This window comes from Protomyctophum parallelum, assembly GCF_964188405.1.
Source record: "Protomyctophum parallelum genome assembly, chromosome: 18".
Taxonomy (NCBI): Eukaryota; Metazoa; Chordata; class Actinopteri; order Myctophiformes; family Myctophidae; genus Protomyctophum; species Protomyctophum parallelum.
This window is the reverse complement of record NC_139716.1, coordinates 16,261,992-16,286,855: the sequence shown is the minus strand read 5'-3', so window position 1 is coordinate 16,286,855 and position 24,864 is coordinate 16,261,992. Positions and strand designations below refer to the sequence as shown.

The following is a 24,864-nucleotide window of genomic DNA, read 5'->3' as shown; positions in this document are numbered from 1 at the left end:
AGCTGAGTGTCCTGTGGTCCCAACTCCCAAACCGGCCGCTACAATAATAATACCACAGCGTTTCTGTAGCCTACAACTGTTTCTGTGAGTACATTACATTCCACATAATTTTTATATATACGGGTTTTGTTTGCGTAAAGGGGCTTCGATTGGTTGGGGTCGTGTTTGTAAACGCGCTCTGTTAAGAGTCGATTCTGCTGCTCCAGATTTGCTGTTGCAACAAATGAATACCCATTAACTTGTTATAATATCAAACCGGTTGCCCCGAATTGTTAACCCGCGCTTCGGAGTCTTTGTGCAACGTATTAGTCTGTATTTTCCCAATATGAAAAGTGTTTTAATCACGTCTGTGTCGGATTCTGTCGGACGCTCCCCATATAGTCTTCAATGGGCGGCGGTAACTCGAGGGGGCGCTTCCGGTGAAGCCCGGAATTACACGCAATGTAAACGGGAAGTAAATGAGGGGGAATAAACTTTGTTCGGCCACAAACGAGATTAAAACTCATACATATTAAATAATATGGACTAATACATTGCATAAAGACTCCGACGGCCGAGTTATCATTTGGGGGAACCGGTTAAGCACATAATCATATGTTTTTGTACATACACGGAGAATCAACGGGCTGTACTGGTGACTGTGCACGAAGCACTGGCGGTGCAGGCCAACACTACCGCAGTTACGAAAGTAAAAACTCGATAAAAATGCACCTATAATGCGTTATTTGAGTGTCTTTTATCATATCACCAAGGCTAGAGGCGGACTAGAGCACTGGCATGTCGTTTTGGGTTTGATATTAAGCAGAAACTCAGCGTTATTAGTTTACGTTTATTTTGAACACAATTCTGACGTTCTAACCTGCATTTTGTGTGTGAAGTGAACCGCTGCCGGTGTAGGCATGTAGCAAGCCAAGCTGTAGCATCATATAGCTCTGGTGGTCCATAGCAGAGTGGTTCTCAACCATGGACTGTAAAAGTTCTCAACCATTGGTCAGTCCAGTGGTCCGTGAGGGGGTTTTAGGTGGTCCCCAGCTAAATGGAGTTTGGTAACCAAATGGACCATTATAGGTCTTTAATTGAGTCTCGAAAGCGTGAAATGAAGCTCATTAACCATCAAGAGTTAAATTATTTCGCCATTTGAAAATAGCCGATCTACAAGCTCAGTGTTGTGATGTGGCACATTGTGCTTAAGTAGATCTACCATTTTCAAAAGATTTCTATACATTTGAAAACTTCTGAAACAGAAATGGGACATTCCTCATAATGAGTAGGCTACTTAATACTTGTGGTACATTTTAGTGCCAATATATTGTACTTTTTACATTGCAGTAGGCTATTCATACTAAGGACTATATATATATATATATATATATATACCTCCCCTCCCCTCGTAAGTAAGACATGAGTTTTTCCACCACTGGTTTTTAACACGTTCTAAAGTGTTTTGTGGTTGCACTGCTTGCAGGTGTAGCACCATCGCCATCTCATCATGGCCTCCTCGCCCTCCTCCACCTCCACCCCGTTCACCTCCAGCGGCCGCTCTTCACGCTCCGCTCCCCGGTCCTCCGGTGGCCGTGCGTCCTCCCCGTCCGCCACCGGCACCGGGGTCAGCCTGGCTCGTCTCTCCCGAGTCCAGGAGAAGGAGGAGCTGCAGCACCTCAACGACCGCCTCGCCAACTACATCCAGCGCTCCATCGAGCTGGAGAGCCAGAGGTGAGATTGATTGAAAACTAGGGTTGTTCCGATCACGTGAGCGGGGGGCGATCACCCAAAAAAAACGTGATCGGGACATCCGTAGTATCAATATTATACATCCATATCATGATATTAGACTGGATATTGTGATTTTGGATATTGTGATATGGCATAAGTATCTGGATCGGGAGCAAATTACATGTGATCAGGACATCCCTATTGAAAACTTTACTAACAGTTTGCAGAAACGGGCACAGGAAAGTTCAAGTCTGCTAAGATGATTAAAACCTAAGAAAGCACTAGGCTTGTTTCCATTGTGGTCCTTCATATTCAATTCATCAGAACATTTAATGACAAATATACAGTACTATGCAAAAACAACACAAACTGTTGGAAATCATTTACTTTTATTTCTACAGGGGCTAGTTTTGAATTGCAACCACCCATAAGGGCTCTTTGAGAGCCGTTTTGAAGGAGAGTAGGGATTCTATACACATCGCTCTGTTTTTACTAAAACTACCGTTTCAGTGGTCACCTTATCACCTAAAACTGGAGTATGTACAGTACAGTATAGGCCCTTAAATCCATCTCAACCTATCAAAATGTGCTAGTAAGTGTGTTGTAGGGGTGAGTCCAAGCAGTATGTCATGACTGTCATGAATTCTCTGTCTCTAGTGCCCTGTTCTTAGATTGTATTGAATGTTGTTGTTTTGTGTATTTTTTACTATAATCTGGCTGCAAACCAATTTCCCGCAAGGGACAATAAAGATAACCTTGAACCTTGTACAGTAGCCTGGAGTGACTAGTTTGTTTTTGCATGTCAGGTCGTCCATGGCGCTGCTCCTCGACGAGAACGAGGAGTCGAAGACCCGGGAGCTGAGCACCGTGCGGCGGCTCTATGAGACGGAGCTGGCCGACGTTCGCAAGTCCCTGGACGAGACGGCAAACGACCGGGCCCGGATGCAGATGGAGGTCGGAAACCTGTCAGAGGAGCTCACCAAGCTCAGAGCCAGGTGACCGATTCTACGAATGTATTAACCGTTTGCGAATGGCACGTTCCATCAATCCATCCATTGAATCCATCTTACTGCTTATCCAAAGTCTGCTTGCGGGGGCAACAGCTCCAGACTTCCTCTCCACACAACATTAGTAACTTTCAATGTTCCATGAACTAAACATGGTGAACAACGTTACGTATCATTAATGTGGAGGAAAAAAAAACTGTTTAAAATTAAATAACGGTTTGCAACAAAAAAAGCACATTGGTGTGATTTATACAAATGGTGCTAACCACTTCAACTCCGGTCAGAGGCCAAAGTCTCTTCGCCAAAAATAGCCGATTTTACAAGATTTTCTTTTTTCTCAGGAACCAGAAAAAGGAGAGCGACCTGGCTCATGCTCTGACTCAGTGGAGGAATCTGGAGGAAGCGTTCATCCAGAAGGACGCAGACTACAGCACCCAGCTAGCGAAGACCAAGAGGTTGACCACTGACGTTGATGAACTCCAAGCTCAGCAGAAACATGTATGTAATGCATGTCTTTTTACCAACTTTCCCCAGTGCTGTTAAAGGGTAAGAGCACTTTAGCAGAGGTTGAGTTGTGTACATGCCTTGCCATGATGCAACTCCAAATGTGGAAGAAAGTTTAAAAAAAAATTGCTCCATTGATTAGAAATTGATAATTCAAAATATGCTCCTCATTGACTTACATCAGGGGTATTCAACTTAGATTTGGCCGGGGGCCACAACTGTAGAATGATTGTGTGTGGGGGGCTGCAAAATTTGTGCGTTCTCAAAATGCATTTTGTGTTCAAACGCAAAGATTTATGTAATTTGTGCACAGTATGAGCACAGGGTGATATGTCTACAAGTATGTGCTACCTTTAAATAGATGTAGACCTATTTGACAGTGCACATAATTGCCTTGACATTAACTGACGAGCACACACACACACACACACACACACACACACACACACACACACACACACACCAGCAGTACTCTAGTCTAAAGTGACTGGTGTCTGTCTCGTTTCTCTCCAAAAGCCCTTGCATATGATTAAGGATTACTGTCATTATGATAATCTCACTTTATATCGCACATACCATACCTGCAACTTTCATTAGCTCTTAACCCCCCACACTCTTTTAGTACATAAAAAAAAAAAACCCAAACTAAGATGATTCAGACAATATAGAGCATCACCAAAACTCATGTTTTATTTTAGTTTTTCTTTTTAAATGTTAATTTCCTGTTTATATTACAATTTAAGATCTGGATCCACTGTTTCACGGATCCAGTCCAGGTTTTCTTCCTAATAAAAATGGACCTAAATAAAACCTGAACCCATTGCTAACATTTTTAAAGATGCTTGGTAATAAATAAATGACTAATTGTATTGTGTTACGTGTGTTAGTTGGCTGCAGTGTTGGCGGACACCAAGACCCAGATGAACTCTGAGATGCTGAGGCGGGTGGACATTGAGAACCAGATGCAGACCATGAAGGAGTCGCTCGACTTCGAGAGAAACATCGGCAAGGAGGTACGCCTGTCTTTCACCTGTATTACATTGATCATTGATCATGGTCGAGTCGGTCGACTGTTGTCCTCTCTGGACTGTTCTGACATCATTCTGACGTCTGCATAGACTCGAAAATGCGTCAATGTAAAACTAGCTGTTGCAGGTATAAAAACAATACAGATTCCGCAACATCATGACATATTTACCTCAAACTGTATGTATCGTTTACAAACTAGCTGTCAGAGATTCTATCCAGTGTGTAATTAGTTTCCTGCCGTGCGAGAGGGCAGTTTCGCCGGGCATGGCCGCTATGTCGGACCTGGGAGTTGGAGCTGTGACGCACGCATGCGTTCTGCAAGTTATCTCCATATTACAGATGGGATGGTTGTATTGTCAAGCAGCAGTTGGTAGGGCCGTTCCTATTTAAATTTCTGTCCCACGATGTTTGTAACCCATTTTTGTTTTTCACCCGGTGCCAATTGTAGTGCTGTAATCCTGGGAGCTACTCTCCCTCTGCCAACCTGGGGAGAGCCCTGAACTGGGCTCATGCTTCCTCCTTCAATGCATGAGGAGTGAGCCAGGCCACTTGTGGTAGGACGGGCCATTGCAGCATCATCTGATTATTTCTATTGTGCGCGTGCAGGAGATTCACGAGATCCGGCGTAAGCATGAAAGCCGCCTGGTGGAGGTGGATTCAGGAAGGCGTGCAGAGTTTGACACCAAGCTAGCCGAGGCCATGCAGCAGCTCCGCCAGGAGCACGATGTACAGATCGGTCAGTACAAAGAGGAGCTGGAACGCAACTTCAATGCCAAGGTACGAGAGGCACGCACGCACACACGTGCACAGAAACGCACACGCACAGGCACATACACAATACTGTAACTGCCAATGCCAAGGTACACACAGCAACGTTAAAGGACAACTTTGTTTGTTTTTCAAACTGGTTCATGTTTTAGGTTGGAGGTGACAAACTGACATATTGAGCCTACAACACAGTATGGTATCTCGCTAGTATCCCCCTTCACATTCAGTAGATCCCATGTTTTGTGGCCACATGTAATTTCCTGGGGTCTAGTAGGACTAAAGTAAATGATAAAGAAAACGCCAACATTTTGTCAAATATTGCTAAAACGAAAGCAGCAAATGAATAAAAACACTCTAAATACTTTCTCTATACAACCTAGAACATGAACCTTGGTGGAACAAAAAAAAAGTTGTCCTTTAACTCTATCTCTACCGCTAGCTGTTAGCATAAACCCCAGCTCCAGGGGCCAGCATACACGCTCACTTTAAGACGACAGTGTTTGCCCGCCCCCCACACATTGTTAGAGTTAAGTGCCTGTCGGCTCAGGATGTGAAGGCTACTGCAGATTTCCACGAGGTGTACACATACATGGCTGTGCTTACTTGTTGGAACGACGCGAGATGACATGGCCTTGGCCTTGCATACAAACACGCATCACACTTTTCTTCCAGATTCTTTTAACCAACTCTCTTTCGAATGTTTTCAGTTTGTTACTTTAACAATTATCTTTCTAAGCTCTCGTGTCAAGGAGCCACATGCAGCAGGCATTTTGTGCAGGAAAACATTAGAGCACAAGGCAGTGCAGTCAGCCGAGGCAAGATGGCGGTGACGGCAGTAAAAGAGGTAGTCAACGTGACGCCGTGTTCACACTAGTGGCGACAAAGCACCGCGCTACGAGCTGTTTTCAATGGAAGTCGGTGACGAGAAGCTTCAAACTGATGCCCGGCACTTTATATTTTGACTTAAGACTAGTGGCTACAAATAAGTTCAGCTGGCTTTGACTTTGTTCAGTACTCCAGTTTTTCATTTACACATTGTGGCTTGTGCAACGCTGATCTTTTGGCCCGACCGTTCACACTGCATTTGCAAGTGACTAGATCGGATCACAGAACTTTGTGTTGCAGCCTGAATCAGATCTGTGTCACATCTAGATTGGAATCCCATTTATTTAAATAAGTCTAAACACAAATGAGTCACATGGAATCCGATTTAGATCAGGTTACTGCGTTCAGACTGAGATGGATCTCCTGATATTAGTTTTTTAATCTGATTTGAAACCACCTCTGAATGTGGCTCGAGTCGCATTTGTAAAAATCTGATTCCATGTGACTTGTGTTTAGAGTGGACTTATTTAAACGGATTCCAGTCTGGAGGTGGCACAGTTCTGATTCAGGCTGCCAGTGTAAATGGGGCCTTAAACGGGGTTAAACTTGGAGACAATGTAGCTGAAAAGGCGTTGGTTGTTGTGTTGTCGCCACTATTGTGAACGCCGCATTAAGAAGTGAAACCTAGGCCAGAGAGTCTGTGTAAAGGAAGACTGACTGTATCATGTCTGTTTCCCAGCTAAAATGCTCAATGATATGAATCCCATCTTGTCACGCACACAAATGTATTTTAGTTTTGAGTGTTTCAGAAGCAATCATTGATGTGTATATATGCTGTATGTTTGCTTCCAACCCTCTGCGTACCGCAGCTGGAGAACGCCCAGCAGACTGCGTTGAGGAAGGGCGATGCCGTCAACGCCACCCAGGATGAGTTGACCACAACCATGGTCTGCATGGAGACCCTCAGTGCACAGCTGCAGCTCTACCAGAAAGAGGTTGGTAGCCTAAACCAGGATAGACGGGAATAGTTGTAAATCTGGGACATTTGTATGCAAAAGTTCAAAACATCGTACTAGTGCATGCTACATTAGACTTAGAAGCTCAGCCAAAGTATTTCAATTTTTCAAAACTGCACAATAATTTAGAAACTGTAGATCACAAGGGCTATGCAGGTAGATCACATGACATGCCCCTAAAAAAGTATCTGACACTTGAATTAAGGTGACTTGATTCATTGATCAAAAAGGGCCTGTCAGCTCAAACCCACAAAGCAATGTTTTTTTTTCGAGTGTTGCTGTGCACAAACGCCAGTAGCATTACAGATAAATACAAAACTACCTATTCCAAGTGCATTTGACTTATATGTAACACCAGTATATATACAGTAGTTTAAATATGGAATATAATATTCCATATTTAAACTATTTTCAGCAATGGTATAATCTTTTTTCAGTAGGTAAAGGTAGGATCTTGTTGAGACAGTCATTTTGAAAGTAGCTCTCAGGTCAAAGTGTGGGCATTTTAAAATGTGTGATGACAGAAGGTATGCACGTGACATCATCGTACCCGGACGTTATGTGGGAACGCCTACCGATTGGCAAAACTACTTTCTGGCCTTGACAGCCAATACATTCAAACAGAAAAGTCCTATCTGACTGCATTTAAATGACCTTCAACAACATTAAACTCACTTGCATTGGCAAAAGGGGGGTAGGAGTTTAATACTTCATCCTACTCCTTTTTGGACATGGATTTATTATTTATTTTGACGTTTGAAATGCAACTCATCCATTCTTCTATGTGCAAAAAGCGGCCCTGGAGGGCCCGGGTCCAGGACTTGGAGCGGATCCTGGACAGAGAGAGGGAGCTGTGGAGCCAGAGGCTGGCCCAGAAGGAACAGGACATGCAGGGCATGCAGGGCATGCAGGCCAAGATGCTCCGACAGCTGGAAGACTACGAGAGCCTGCTCTCCAAAATTGGAACATTAATTAAGAATTGAGTGGGTAAAACCATACCTAGATTATCACCATGGAACTTCCCCAATTGAGTACTTATTACAAATTAAATGTTTTTAAATATGCAAATGAGGCATTATGTAGGAAAATATGCAAAATAATAGAAAATATGAAAAAGCTACTATTGTGGAAGTGTTATCATGTATTAATTTACTTGTATTGATCCTAGTATAAACAATTTAATATAAGACTAGTTTTTCCCACCAATTTTGGAGCTCTGGCTCATGGACTAAGAACCAAAAAGAACTGAACCGGTTCCCATCGGGAACCAACCAGTGGAAAGGGGGTCTCAATGGATTTCTGTAGTTTTCTGAACCCTTTTGAGCTGCAATGAAGAGGCAAACATGCCTCAACAGTGACATCAGCTGGCAAATCCCTATGTCATATATATATATGGGATTTGTGGAGTTTTACCAGACGCCACAGGCAAATCAGAGCACTTGTTTGAGCCAGAAAACTACAGAAAATCTACTAAATGTTAAGTTCATGTTTTTAGGGTGCACTTGAGCTCAGAAAACCATCTCTCTTGGCGCAGTGAGCCGCAGCCGCGACACGCTCGGGAATCATTTGTAGTCTATCTAACCTAATCTATGTTAAAAACAAATCCGGATCGTATCTGCTCTTCTCTGCTATTTTAATGGTCATTGCTTGTCAATCAGTCCATGTTGGTGTTTATTTAGTTTTAGTCAGTATTTTTGAGTAACATACCAGTCGTAGTTTTAAATCGATACGTCCATGTGTCTAATGTGTTGTATTTTTCTAGGATTCATCTGCAGAGGCGAGCTGTGCCATTATGTAATATTACCTGGACCCCCTTCCACCTCGCACTGAATCTTTGTACCTGGATGGGCTGCCTTTAGCTTTGGAACTTTTTTAGTGTGAACATATTATACAATTTTAATGGATGTTGTTTTGCATAATAAAGATTTTTCTAACGCAAATTCTGTTCATTCATCCATCGTCTTGCTGCTTCATTGGAACTGCAGAGGTGTAACGGATTTAGTGGCATCTTTGTGAAAAAGATTAGTTCTAAATGGATCCAACCATAGAGCTTAGATCCATTTAGAACTACAACCATGGAGGTGTGGAACAGGTGGCTGTACTCTAAACACAATGTCCTGTTTCACAAGTTTTTAAATTTATAAGAATCATAATGAAAATGGCAGATTTATTTATTAGATAGGCTATTGTCAAATCAATGGCCAAAATGTATATATACAGTGCCTTCGGAAAGTATTCACACCCCTTCACTTTTACCACATTTTGTTTTGTTACAGCCTCATTTCAAAATGAATTCAATTCGTTTTTTTCCTCATCAATCTACACACAATGATGAAGTGTAAAGTTTTCTCACATATTTTGTTAATTTATTAAAAATAAGAAGCTGGAAAAACACATGTACATAAGTATTCACACTCTTGACTTATACTAAGTTGAGGCACCTTTGGAAGCAATTACAGCCTTTTTGGGAATGATGCTACAAGCTTGGCACACTTGAATTTGGGGTATTTTCCCCCTTTCTCTGCAGATCCTCTCAAGCTCTGTCAGGTTAGACGGGGAGCATCGCTACACAGCTATTTTCAGGTCCTTCCAGAGATGCTCAATGGGGTTGATGTCTGGGCTCTGGCTGGGCCACTCAAGGACTTTCACAGAGTTGTCCTAAAACCAATCCTTCGTTATCTTAGCTGTGTGCTTGGGGTCGTTAAAAATGTTCGTCGACTACCTTTTTCCACTGACGAAAACTAAATGGAAACTAAATTAAAACTAAGCTATGGTGAAAACTAAGACTAAATATACTGACAATTTCGTCAACTAGACTAAAATGTTAGGAAGGGACTAGTGAACAAGAGATCCAGTATAAGTCATTTTACAATTAGTTGCATGCTGAAAATAGCAAATCTACAAGCTCATCTACAAGCAACGCGTCGCAGCATTACGAGTGTAAAATCAGTCATTACGACGGCATCAAGGCCCGCCAAAACACATTTTAGTCGACTAAATCACTTGTAGATTTAGTCAACTAAAATCTCATCACATTTAGTCGACTAAAACTAGACTAACACTAATACATTCCATGTGACTAAAATGTGTCAAAACCATTCAAGAGACTACAACTAAAATAAAAATGTGCTGCCAAAAACAACACTGTTACCACGGACCGGCTGGCAAAATGTCCTCACAAGCAGAGGTGTGCAATCTGGTCTGCAAATCATTCCATCCATTGACCATGCGCGAGCGTACGGTTCTATACATGCGGAGTGCGCATGCCGCGTAGGGAATAATTATGGTATGCCGTCTGAAAAAACCTAGACTACAGCACTGTGTGTATATAAATATATATACACACACGCCCGGGATTCGAACTTGGGTCTCCCGCATGTAAGTCAAAGTCAAAGTCGTGTGTACGTATGTATGTGAGTGAGTGAGTGAACGAGTGAGTGAGTGAGAGTGAGTGAGTGAGAGTGAGTGAGTGAGTGAGTGAGTGCATGCACCTTCTTCTCGGGAGCTTTGGGCTGCTCCTCCCCCACCACGGTGCTCTGGGCCGGAGGGGGCAGGGCCACGGTGCTCTGAGGGGGCGGGGCGCTCGACTTCTCACTGAATATGTCACCTTCGTCCTCCTCATCCTCGTCTTCATCTCCGCCGAAAAGGTCCACGGTCTTCTTGGCTTTTGGTCTGTCCTGGCCAGCTGAACAAAGCCACACACACACACTCAACACAGGGACTTCTATTTAACATTTCTCTCTGTGTTGTGAGCTTGTAGATCAGTTTGGTGCGTGACGCCGCTCTCAGTCTCAACTCCGTGTCTGGTAATCAATGTCTTTACTGGAGACGCATGCAACGTTAATGCCGTTGGGAAAAGACAGTTCTCTTGAATGCTGCCTTTGAGTACAGTGATGGAAACGGGGCTATTTATGATTTCTTTCACCATAATAAATGTTGCATGTTGTGATGCAGTTGTTCACATGCCTGTTCAACCCCAGTACTCGGGTCAAATACAACTCAACAAGTCAGAGTTGCTCTTTCAAATTTGTACTTCAGGGGTGTTAGCGCAGGGGGTTAATTTATGATGTATTTTTGTACGTTTGGGTCCCGGGTGTCCCTTCCTACAAATCTAGTGGAGTCAAAAGTACCATATGTGTCTTTGAAACATGCTGTAGTGCAGTGAAAGTAAAGAAAAAGATAATGAAAAAAGGAGTATAGTTCTCAATTAAATGCACGTAGGTACTGTCCACCGCTGACAAGAATCGAGGCAAACTGAAGCAACGGCCATCATCACACTTACCAGTGTTGGGCGTTTTCGTGCTTTTCTTCCCACTGAAAAAGTCATCCTCCCCTTCGTCGTCGTCAAACAGCCCTCCCCCACCTCCACCTGAGACGGGTCTGGGGGCCGAGGGCGTCCTGGGTTTGCCTGGAGTTCCATTCTCTTGGCTCTCCGCCGACTCCTCCTCCTCCTTGGAAGCGAAGAGGCGGTTTTCTACAAGGAAGACATTGTTTTCTTTGTTGGTGTATTGAGTAAACTGAACCCGAGCTGGTCTCTGCACTTGGACCGCTTTTTCCCCACCAAAATAATAATTTGTGAATAAGTTCACAAAGCTCACAACGCGTTACTTTTTGTCTAATGTTTCCCTCAGAATATGAATGCTGGGTTCACGTGGTTAACCGTATTAATGCCAGGAACGTGGGATTCCGTTTTATTCTCCACCCCCCCACCCCACCCCCCGCCTGTGCCAGAATGTAAAAACCTGTCTTTATTTAATGTAATTTAATCCGGTAATTAAAAATAATAATATATATATTTTTGCTTTTACTCACATGTTAGACAGCCTACTGTAACTGTACATACGGATCCGCTTATTACTCCTTTGTATGCTCAAAATGAGCCAAAAGCCAGTGTTTAGAAGGTTATTTTTCCCTTTTCTTACATCCGCGGACGGAAACATCTCATCGCCGGTCTACCGCAGCCTAGAGTGTAGCCACACTTTAGTGTGGGTTGACGACAGAGTACAGCATCTTGCAATGGGTCTGGTCCACAAGATTCGATACACCACCAAGATACCCATGTACCTGTCTAAATACTTCCTTAATGTCAACGAAGTCCACACCCACAACACCAGAGGGAGTTTAACAAACCATGTGCAATCCAGATTCGGCACAAACAAGGGACTAAATTAATTTCGCTCCTATGCCACCATAATGTGGAACGCCCTACCAACAGTCATTAAGACATGCAAATCCCTTGACTCTTTATCAACGCGAGACTGATGACGTATTGAAGCTGTGCCACAGCGCAAATGTAAATACAACCGTACAAGACTACAACTCGAATTATTATTATTATGGACATATCAGATGTTTGTCCCGCTGCTTCCTGTTCATCGTTTCTGCTTGAGAGAGACCAGATGCAGGAGGGGGGGGGACTCGTGAACTCAATACTCAGGTTAGATTCCGCCCCCTCCTATAATATATATATATATATATATATATATATATATATATATATATATGGCACTTTTTTCTGAAAAGAAAGTCAGAAATGTTATTACTATAGGCTTAAATAAATACGAATAAGTCAATAAGGCAATAAGGCTAAAATCTGGCTTAATTATTGGATAGGCTGGGTTGCTAGGCTAGCAAGTTTCTTGTAAAATTGCAATATTTACACTCAAGGGTGTTCTTTATCATCATTAATGCACTTCTGTGCTGCCTTTTCTGCAGCATCGCAGGCGTGCATTTATGACGATAAACTAGAGAACACCCTCTCGTGTAATATCGCTTAACTATGAAACTTGTCCTGGACTCTCCCTCACACACTGTAGACTAGAGTGTCCTGGACTCTCCCTCACACACTGTAGACTAGAGTCTTAACTATGAGACTCTCCCTCACACACTGTAGACTAGAGTCTTAACTATGAGACTCTCCCTCACACACTGTAGACTAGAGTCTTAACTATGAGACTCTCCCTCACACACTGTAGACTAGAGTCTTAACTATGAGACTCTCCCTCACACACTGTAGACTAGAGTCTTAACTATGAGACTCTCCCTCACACACTGTAGACTAGAGTCTTAACTATGAGACTCTCCCTCACACACTGTAGACTAGAGTCTTAACTATGAGACTCTCCCTCACACACTGTAGACTAGAGTCTTAACTATGAGACTCTCCCTCACACACTGTAGACTGGAGTGTCCTACCTGTGGTGGGCATGCTGCTTTGGTTCTTTTCTTCAGGCCGGGCAGGTTTCGGTGCGTCAGAGAAGAGATCGCCCTAGACAGTGAAAACAGCAAAGCAGCAGTCATACAATCCATAATCCATGATGTAACTGGGGAATACATTGTTATTATCTACTGTAAGTAAGTCAGCGCACCTCATCGTCGTCATCGAACAGGCCTCTCCCTCCACTGAAGAGGCCTCCTCTTCCTCCAAAGGGAGAAAAGTCCTCGTCCTCCATCTTGGGTGGCTTGAACATGTCATCGTTGGCATCCTCTGCTGCTGCTACCATGTATAAAACAAATAGGGTGTAAGTCATTAAAATAAGTGTTACATAGCTCTATTTTCCTTTTTTGTTGTTGCTTTTTACCACTTTTTTCTCCCCAGTTTAGTCATTATTCCCAAAATGTCCTCCCCTCACGTATTTTGAATCTTCAGCTCTTCAGTAAACAGAACATTCCTTTTCAGGTATGGGATATCAATCTCATTCAATAGGCAGAGAGAACCCATACAGGATAAATGGAATTGGAAGTGATGAAACAAAACCAAAAATGAGCAGCCGAATTGGAATTATTGGAACAATATTACCGGTATATAAATGAAGCTGATGAATAGGTGGCATGTCCTGATTGGATGAAATTGGTGTCTCAGCCTGAACATTTTTTTTTTCTTTTTTTTTTTCTGTTTATTAAAGAGCTGGAGAGACAAGGAACAAACACTCTGTGAGAAATGATTACTGTCAGATTATAGATCTTTAACTGTGTAACACAAACAAAGTTTTCTTTTAATCACACAATGCATGACTGACAGAATGAGATTTACTACACAACCAGTTTGCATTGTTGAAACAGAAACACAACAGAAAGAAAAATGCATGTGACAAAACATGAATGTGAATAACGTGATCCTACCCGCTGCTCTCGATGGCTTTTGATCTTTCTTGCTTTTACTTTTCTTCTTTGCCGTCAACGCTTTGGAGACATGACACGAACAGAAGGCATGAGCATGCACACAACGCATGCACAGCGCACACGCCGCACACACATACACAATTACACATGAGACCAACCATAGCTCCACTTCATTCCATTTTCAAACCATCTTCATTTAATTGCTCCTCACTAATGCTCATTATAAGCTGCCAGCTTTTCGGTCTACTCACTGTGTTCTGTCTCAGTCATTGGTGGGTTGAAGAAACCTGCCTACCAGTGACAAACAAGGTATCAAACTCATTATTTTTTAGATATTTTTAATATTAGAAGAATGGCTTATATTTCAGCATGCTAACTTTCCAGGAAGAGAAAGACTGCACTTTCTATAGGGTTGGAATCCCAAACGATGACGTCACTGGTAGACAGGTTTCTGGACTGTCCAGAGCCCACCAATGAGATTCAGAGAGTAATGGAATCCCCATCATGATATCACTGGTAGACAGGTTTCTGGACTGTGCTCCAAAGACCACCAATGAGCATGATAATTAAGATTGAGTTTGGAAATGGGTGAAGTGCACCTAAGATGAAATGAGTGAGGAACTAAAAAGTAAATAATAATAATACATTTGAGTGGCAGTTGGTAAATAATAAGCTGAAAGAGTAAGCAGTCGTGAGTACATGTGAGTACGTACATGTGCGATCGGCCTCCGCCTTGCAGACGGGAGGATCTCCTTTGATCCGAGCCGCCAGCTCGTCCGCGAACGTGGCCTGATGTGCTGCTGTGTTCTGGATGTGACACAGAGACTGGACGCAACGACACACAACACCACACGACACGTTAATATTTGTGTTACTTAATCATAATATATATATATATATATATATATATATGAACTATCGCACAGTGTTGATTTCGTCGACTAATACTATGACAAATTATTTTCCTCGACTATCCTTTCTCCACTGACGAAAACTAAATGTACAAACAAAATGAAAACTAAGCTATAATGACTGAAACTGAGACTAAATATATTTACATTTTCTTCAACAAATAAAAACTAGACTAAAATGTTAGGAAGGGACTAGTGGACAAGAGATCCAGTGTAAGTAAAAGACAAGTAATTTTACACTTGGTTGCATGCTGAAAATAGCAGATCTACAAGCTCACAACGCGACTCGCAGCGTGGCGCGTTGTGAGCTTGTAGATCGGCTATTTTCAGTCATTACGACGAGATCAAGGCCCGCTAAAATACATTTTCGTCGACTAAATCAACAATATATTTAGTCGACTAAAACTAGACATAACACTAAAGCATTTCAGATGACAAAAATATGACAAAAACGAAATGAAGCTTTATTCCAAAGACTATGACTAAACTAAAATCTGAATTTGCTGCCAAAATCAACAGTGCATAATATTCTAGCAGTCTCTGAACTATCGTGGCTATAGCGTAAACACACAGATATCTAAGTAGACGCTTCTCTATGGTCCATATCACCTTCTGGTCGTCCTCTTCATCATCATCATCCTCTTTGTCCGACTCTCCAAATATGTCCGAATCTTCGTCTTCCTCCTCGTCATCGTCGTAGCTCCGCATGGACGACTTCTAAACGGATATTATTATTAATAGGATATGCTGCTTTTCCGGGTTTCAACTTTCCCATTGCAGTTTCAAGTTCTTCTAGGTCGAAGGGTTTGGTTTGAGGGCTGGCTGATTGTGGTTGGTCTGATACCACTGTGCGATGGTATTCTCCTGTGGGTCGGTGGCGGTCTTGGTCACAACTGGTGGCCAGTTGTAACCAACACCGCCACCGACCCACATAGAATACCATCGCACAGTGGTATCAGACCAACCACAATCAGCCAGCCCTCAAACCAAACCCTTCGACTTAGAAGAACGTGAAACTGCAATGGGAAAGTTGAAACCCGGAAAAGCAGCAGGGATTGATGGCATACTGGCAGAAATGATACAGCACCTGGGACCTATCGCAAGGACCTGGCTTGTGGGGATGCTGAACACATGCATAGCACAGAAAACCATCCCTTCTGTCTGGGAAAAGGCCAACGTGGTTGCAATCCCTAAACCTGGCATAGACCCATTATCCACAAAGAGCTACCGACCCATTTCCCTCTGCATCACCTACAAGGCTATATGAGAAGCTGCTACTCCAACGCCTTGTTGCCACTCATAGATACCAAGCTGACTAAAGACCAAGCTGGTTTCCGTCCCAGCCGCTCCTGTGCTGGACAGAGCTCAACCTCACCCAACACATTGAGGATGGGTTTGAGGGGAAACAAATAACTGGAGCAGCATTCAGAGATCTCTCTGCTGCCTACGACACTGTCCAACACCGCACAATGGTCAGGAAAAGCCTCCTCAACAACAGGCGCTTCTATGTTCAGTTAAATGACCAGAGGAGTAAATGGAAAGCCGAAAAGAACGGCCTCCCACAAGGTAGCGCGCTCGCCCCCCTCCTTTTCAATATCTAAACAAACGACCAGCCACTTGAAACCCAACCCATCAAAAACCCAACTATGCAGCTTCCACCTGAGGAACCGAGACGCAAAAAAAGAACTGAGCATCACAAACTCTCAAACCATACCCACCCCATGTAACTTGGAGTTACACTGGACAGTTTAACGTCATGCCCAGGACGAAAAGTTATAGAGAACACCAACATGACAAACCCTACACTTAAACCCTCTATATTTAATAAAAAACTATTCTGGACAGGAATCCTGTATTGCAGGGGTGCCCAAAAGGTACATCGTGATCTACCAGTAATCACAAAGGCTGTGCAGGTAGACCATATGGCATGCCCCTGTATATAATCTATCACTTGAATTAAGGTGACTTGACACCAGCTCAAATGTTGCACACAAACATCAGTAGCAAAAGTACAAAGTTATTGTGACAGTAATAATTGCTATAGTGTGTGTTCAGTAACAGGAATATTCCTGTCTCTCCAGCTCTTTAATAAATAGAAAAGGGTTTAATCAGGAGTTGTAGTAGCCACAGGATAATCTAAGCGGTGGATATTGCTCTTGTCTTCATGTCTTTATGTATGTAAATTGTCTTGTTGTTTGTGTCAAATGCGTGTATATGTGTTCTGCATATACTTGGCTGCTGTGTTGCAAGATAATGGGAGTTACTGATACTATGGGAGTGAATGGGAGTGAAAGGGAGGTACTGTTACTATGGGACTGATACTATGGGAGTGCATGGGAGTGGATGGGAGTGAATGGGAGGTATTGTTACTATGGGACTGATACTATTTGAGTGAATGGGAGTGAATGGGAGGTACTGTTACTATGGGACTGATACGATGAGAGTGAATGGGACTGAATGGGGTGTACTGTTACTATGTGACTGAATGGGAGTGAATAAAAGTGAATGGGAGTGAATGGGACTGAATGAGAGGTACCGTTACTATGGGACTGTGTTTAACAAAAAACTGGAGAGACCGGGAGACCTCTGTTACTGAACAAACACTATAGCAATGATTTTGTCACAATATAGAGCTATTTAACACTGTTACTGAACACACACTATAGCAATGATTACTGTCACACTATAGAGCTATTTAACACTGTTACTGAACACACACTATAGCAATGATTACTGTCACACTATAGAGCTATTTAACACTGTTACTGAACACACACTATAGCAATGATTACTGTCACACTATAGAGCTATTTAACACTGTTACTGAACACACACTATAGCAATGATTACTGTCACACTATAGAGCTATTTAACACTGTTACTGAACACACACTATAGCAATGATTACTGTCACACTATAGAGCTATTTAACACTGTTACTGAACACACACTCTATAGCAATGATTACTGTCACAATACAGAGCAATTTAATTTAGGTAACCAAATTGACCCCAATAGTAGATCTTTACACTCTCAATAGTTCAATTGTTGTTAAGCATCTGCTTAATTTCCAAAAAACTACACAATTAGAGAATGTAGAAGATTGCTACTTTTGATCCTTGGATTTTATAATGCTGATTGTAGCATAGCGATAGTGGTTAGTGACTGAGCTTTGTTAACATGAGTGCCCGGGATCGTTTCCCACCAATTTCAAAGAATGTTTGTTGCTTCGTGCCAATTTTCACAGAATGTTTGTCCTTTTACCTACCAGACAATACTCTTCTCACCTCTAGTCGATTATTTATTCAGCGTTTGAGCCACGGACCAACATTTGAGGCCATCTAGTCTCTCAGACCCATTTGAGCCACTGACCACCATTGTGAGAGTCTATTAATGTGAAATGGTGGTCCGTGGCTCAAACATGTTATCACTTTTGAAGTTACTTGTTGTGTTTAGATATGTAAATACTACTCTTTAAAGCCGTGTTTCGGTAGTCGAGTGGGTACTGTCGACGGTTAGTAAACATTGAGGCCGGGCATAGTTGTTTATAAACCTTCGACACTAACCATTCGGCTACTGAAACACTGTTTTACAGTTTCGTACAAACATCATATATAAACATCATAACAAGTAACTTCAAGTGATAGACGTTTGAACACACAAACAACAACAGCGTTAAGTATTAAATAACATTTATCACTTACTTGCTCCGAAGACCGATGGTGACGTGGCACTTCCAAACAAACACTGACCAAACCTACCTCCACGCGTCTCTTCCGTATTTGAGGGCGGCGGCACTTCCTTCCGGTGTGAGGCCACGCCCGCGAGATTTAACCGCGAATCTATTGTAGTCATATTGTAGTCATATTGCCCCTACGTTACATCCGGGTCCCTTGGTCCCATCCGCTTCTAATGCAAAATAGCTACATATGAACGCGTGAATCTTTTTTTTTTTTACAATAACGTTATTTGTCAGAAAGGAAGCCATTGAGGGTTAAAATGGGTCTTAATGCTTCCAACTCATATAACTGTCACCAACAACACTTTTAATGATATTACATGAAGCAGACAGCCCTGTGATGAAACCTTTAGCATTACACTGTGGTTAATACGTTTTTATTCACAATGGAATGTTATTGTACTCTTAATATATCATGGTGTAGCACAGCACAGTAGATTCATATTTCAATCGATCTGGGATGTTAAAATTGTGCAAAACTCTGTTCAATGAATGGCCTCTTCTGCTACATTAAAATTACTAAACATTAAACGTTACTTATACCTGTTATTGAGACTCCTATAGAGCATGTTGACATGGATAGCTTGGTTAGTAGTATCTCTGTTAGTTAATGCAGTTTGATTGATTCAATTAATAGCCTATTTTATTAGACAAAAATGTAGAACAGTAGTGTCATAGAGTGGAAAATGCCATTTGGTTTAATGTCACAGAATGCAGTGCCACGTAGAGCAGCATGATAAATGGTTAACTTTATAGTGTGTTCAAAAATGGCAGATCTGCAAGTTCAGTGTCTTGAATGAGATGTGCTGTGAGTTTGCATATCTGCTATTGTCCAGCATAGGACCGTTGCACAGTGAAGTATAGACAAGGCTTTAGGATTTATAAGTCGTTTTTAGAATATAATAGAATATTCACTCCAGTGAATAGCATTTATCCATTTAGATAACTTTTTGATGTTATTTAATTACTTATTTTTACACAGAAACATAATGTGTGTCTTTACAATAACTGTAATGTAATAATAATACTAATAATGTAATGTAATAATTATTAATTAAATAACCTTATTTTATTCTGAAAGCAACCGGATGTCTTAAATTAGCTAGCTCTCAGACAGGAAGTTCTAAATTAGCTCAAAAGACGGAGCCACAGGTAGGCTACAGTACCAAAAAAAGCCCTATCTTGACCACAGAAACGCCCCTAAAAGACACGGTATCCTACCGTCGGTATACGTGTAACATAGTGTGTATAAATTGGCAGATTTTATTTTTTATTTTGCACGTCACTTTCTGACTTTCCAAAGGAAACGTTTTAATGCCTTATTGCTGTGTTGTTGGTGATTTGTGGATTCGTTTTAGATCAATCAGGGATCTGTTAATAACTTAATACTGTACTGCAGTCTGCAGTTGTTCCCAAATCCACATTTGTTGAGCCCCCATTAGACCCCCATTAGACACTACTTGATATGTATCAAACAAATTTGGCTAATAATAAATTAATTAACATAATTTCAAACATTAAACCATTTAAACTTCTTCACCTGAACTGACCAGCTCGGTGAAATAACTCAGTACTCAAAACATGTTAATTTATATCAATTTTATTTATAACTGCCAATGTCATGTAAATGTACAATGCACAAAATGTATGTCACCATAACCAAACATGTATTTCTACTTGATAAACCTTATTTATTGGAAGACGGAGCACTTGCAGCATGTATAGATTTTGAGTCTATAATTTTGTTCTAAATACCTGCAAATTGACAAATTGTACATAACTCCTGTACTGGACGCTTTATCGTATAAAGTAAAGAAAATAAAGAACCAGACCACGTGATTAGACAAAAAGTCTCTGCAAGCTGATAAAAAAAAACAAAAAAAAAACAGTTTCTTACCCAAACTTACTAGTGAAACTTCAGTAGTATTTAACCCATTCTGACCTGAGATCAGATTCATACGAGGTTTCCACATGGACACACACTGGTCTGATTAACCCATTCTGACCTGAGATCAGATTCATACGAGGTTTCCACATGGACACACACTGGTCTGATTAACACGGTTCTGAATGTGAAAATCTGACATAACATTTCTATGTTCCGCATCTAGAGCCATACTGTAAAATAGATTCCAGCCTCACAAGAACTATGCATACATTTCACCTGGGCTGGTGGTGATTCACATTAAATGCCAGCAAAGCCATCCATCCTTTAATCACTTGAAACATGTGAAATAATTGGCTGGCAATACTAGTGGGAGGGGCATATGTAAGCCACTGCGGCAACCACACTCTGCAATTTTTTTAAATTGCGAATTTTCTAGTTAGTGTGGTTGCCCGAATGGGCAACCAGACTCTTGTAACTGTGACACTTTATACTTTTTAGTGTGGTTGCCTGAAGGCAACCATACTATTGTTTTTGTGACCTTTTATTATTCTTTTTGTTTTTATTATAGATAAACTTTATTTTGTCGCGTTATACCTCCCACAATTTTTGTCGCACGCACTCGAGCCATATGTCAAAACGACGGGCTACATCGGGAATCGTGTGCTCGTATTTTGCTAAGACATTTGTTGGATAGTTTAATTGATATGAATTCATTAGTGCATTAAATTTCCCCATAGACATGAATGGGGAAATGCAAAAACTCACTTTCAAATACTTTTTCCTCTGAGACCGTAAGGGCTATACTTACAAGAATTGGAGGAGAGATTCATAATAATTACTAAAATTAATTACCTTAGAAGTATATCGGTCGGCCTCATGGTGGCGCTATAACAGCCAACTTTACATTTTTGGGTATAACTCTTGAACCGTAGGTCGTAAAATCAAAATGTTTTTTTCCATGGATTCCTTGGGTCATGACGCATCTCCCCATATAGGCCACGCCCATTTCCGTCTAGAACGAATTTGCAGCAAATTAGCATTTTCTTCAAAACACACTTTTTGCTCCTCCTCCTACAGATTTTGTCCAAATCTCACAGAAATCGGTACACATGATCTCGGGACCTATCCGATGAAAACAGCACAGTCAGAAATTCCATATTCCATATCATTCGTCCGTAATCAGCTTCCAAAGTTAGTGGGAGGGGCCTATTTTACAAAAGATTGCACAAATCACGAACGGAAAGTCCAATCCTCCCCAAATTTGAATCACATGTTGAGGATGGCCTAATCAACACAGAGCCAAAAGCAATTCCATTTCCATCCATAGGGGGCGCTACAATTGCAAAAACAATTACCCGTTTGTTGCAAAAACACGATTTTGGGGGGGAAATCCCCTTTGAATGACTTACGCATGATCACAAAGGGTGACTTGACATTGTAATTGGCTGGCAAAATTACTGGGAGGGGCCTATACCCGTTTGTTGCAAAAACATGATTTTTGGGGGGGGAAATCCTCTTTGAATGACTTATGCATGATCACAAAGGATGACTTGACATTGTAATTGGCTGGTATAATTACTGGGAGGGGCCTATATCAGCCAACCTATCCGATTAAAACAGCGATCTTCTGTATAGTCCGGTCGTAATCGTCTTCCCAAGTTAGTGGGAGGGGCCTATTTTACAAAAAACGCCACAATTCACGCACGGAATGTCCGATCCATCCCAAATTTGAATCACATGTCGAGGGTGGTTTCATCAACACAGAGACAAAAGCGATTCCATTTTCGACGGGTGCGATGTGGGCAACCACACTTTGCAATTTCCCAGAATTGCCTCTTTCTAGTTAGTGTGGTTGCCTGAAGGCAACCATACTATTGTTTTTGTGACCTTTTATTATTTTTATTGTTTTTATTATAGATAAACTTTATTTTGTCGCGTTATACCTCCCACAGTTTTTGTCGCACGCACTCGAGCCATATGTCAAAACGACGGGCTACATCGGGAATCGTGTGCGTGTATTTTGCTAAGACATTTGTTGAATAGTTTAATTGATATGAATTAATTAGTGCATTAAATTTCCCCATAGACATGAATGGGAAAATGCAAAAACTCACTTTCAAGTATTTTTTCCTCTGAGACCGTAAGGGCTATACATACAAGACTTGGAGGAGAGATTCATAATAATTACTAAAATTAATTACCTTAGAAGTATATCGGTCGGCCTCATGGTGGCGCTATAACAGCCAACTTTACCTTTTGGGGTATAACTCTTGAACCGTAGCTCGTAAAATAAAAAATATTTTTTCCTTGGATTCCTTGGGTCATGACACATCTCCCCATATAGGCCACGCCCATTTGCGTCTAGATAGATTTCCCGCCATTTTGAATTTTGTTCAAAACACACTTTTTGCTACTCCTCCTACAGATTTTGACCAAATCTCACAAAAATCGGTACACATGATCTCGGGACCTATCCCATTAAAACAGCACAGACAGAATTTAGATCTTCTGTATCGTTCGGCCGTAAACGTCTTCCAAAGTTAGTGGGAGGGGCCTATTTTACAAAAAACGCCACAATTCACGCACGGAATGTCCGATCCATCCCAAATTTGAATCACAGGTCGAGGGTGGTTTCATCAACGCAGAGACAAAAGCAATTCCATTTTCGACGGGTGCGATGTGGGCAACCACACTTTGCAATTTCCCAGAATTGCCTCTTTCTAGTTATTTTTTCACTGGAGTAGTCTTTATTTTGACGCTTTATACCTCCCACACTGTACGCTGTATGCACTTGAGCCATATGTCAAATTGACCGGAAAAATCGGGAATCGTGTGCTTGTATTTTGTTAAGAGAAATGTTGTATAGTTTAATTGATATGAATTTATTAGTGAATTAAATTTCCCCATTGACATGAATGGGAAAAGGCAAAAATTCACATTCAAGTATTTGTTCCTCGGAGACTGTAATCACTATAGTTACAAAACTTTTAGGGATATTTCAACATTATCCTTAAAATTATTTAACCCTAAAATTTTATCGGTCGGCCTCATGGTGGCGCTATAACAGCCCACTTTACCTTTTGGCTTATAACTCTTGAACCGTAGGTCGTAAAATCAAAATTATTCTTTCCCTGGATTCCTTGGGTCATGACGCATCTCCCCATATAGGCCACGCCCATTTCCGCCATGATAGATTTTCCGCCATTTTGAATTTTGTCCAAAACACACTTTTTGCTTTTCCTCCTACAGATTTTGTCCAAATCTCACAGAAATCGGCACACGTGATCTCTGGACCCAACCAATTAAAACTAAACTGCAGAATTTTGAAAGTGCGTATCGTTCGGCCGTAATCCTCTTCCGAAGTTAGTAGGAGGGGCCTATATCACAAAAAATGCCATAAATCACGAACGGAATGTCCAATCCATCCCACATTTCAATCACATGTCCGGGGTGGTTCAATCAACCAAGTTCTAAAAGTTCTAAAAACCGTTTGTCGCAAAAACATGAATTTCGGGGGTTAAATCCCCTCCGAATTACTTACGCATGATCTAAGGCGTGACTTGAAATTGTAATTGGCTGGCAATACTAGTGGGAGGGGCATATGTAAGCCACTGCGGCAACCACACTCTGCAATTTTTTTAAATTGCGAATTTTCTAGTTTAAACATGTTTGTGTGCGTTTGTGTGTGTGTGAGACAAACAAACACTGACCAAACCCACCTCATCGCGTCTGCGCCGTATCTCTCATCCCTCACTTCCTCTCCTCTTGCTCCTACTGTTCTCTCTCGGAACTGTTCAGTTTTACACTAATCTAACTGTTTGTCTGTGGAATGAGCATCATACCCATCGACTCCCAGCTCTGTTCGAAAAAGTTAGTCCCGTTTTTTTCTTTGAAAACCACTGCCATTATAGTTGCACTCTACAACTATAACCAAAAAAAAAAAAAAAACTTCAATATTTTCTGAAGGTTTCTTAGAAAAAGTGTATCTTTCACTCAATAGGGAAAACTCCTGTCACAAGTTGATATCATGTGTGTGTGCCCTGGAACTCCGGGCACAAACACAAACAGAGCCACGAGATAGAAAACCCATTGGACTAAACCAAATTATAAAACAGCAAAAGGAAAACTATCTGACACACTGGAAAGTGGCAACACAAAAGCAGAGTAAACTAGAATGCCATCTGGCCCTAAACAGAGAATACACAGTGGCAGAATACCTGAGCACTGTGACCGACCCAAAACAAAGAAAAATCTTAACTAGGTACAGACTCAGTGAGCACAGTCTCGCGATCGAGAAAGGCCGTCATAGGCAGACCTGTATCCCGAGGGAAGACAGACTATG

General features: G+C 41.6%; 1 protein-coding gene and 1 pseudogene across 2 annotated transcripts; one reads left to right on the top strand and one right to left on the bottom strand.

Annotated features, from left to right (window-relative positions):
* The first annotated feature begins 1,489 nt into the window (after positions 1–1,489).
* Positions 1,490–7,845, top strand: LOC310875995 (lamin-B3-like; annotated as a pseudogene). Its single transcript has 7 exons — positions 1,490–1,713; positions 2,520–2,708; positions 3,062–3,218; positions 4,112–4,237; positions 4,860–5,030; positions 6,716–6,845; positions 7,657–7,845. The product of its transcript is annotated as a lamin-B3-like (transcript).
* A 987-nt stretch (positions 7,846–8,832) lies between these two features.
* Positions 8,833–15,608, bottom strand: LOC310875994 (uncharacterized protein; the record flags this gene model as incomplete). Its single annotated transcript, XM_083789443.1, has 8 exons — positions 15,505–15,608; positions 14,698–14,809; positions 13,985–14,044; positions 13,231–13,358; positions 13,058–13,130; positions 11,145–11,336; positions 10,354–10,547; positions 8,833–8,841 (listed from the first exon to the last, which is right to left on the bottom strand). The coding sequence occupies exons 1-8, from the start codon at positions 15,601–15,603 to the stop codon at positions 8,833–8,835; spliced, it is 867 nt and encodes a 288-aa protein (XP_083645569.1). The 5' UTR covers positions 15,604–15,608.
* Between the last annotated feature and the right edge of the window lie 9,256 nt (positions 15,609–24,864).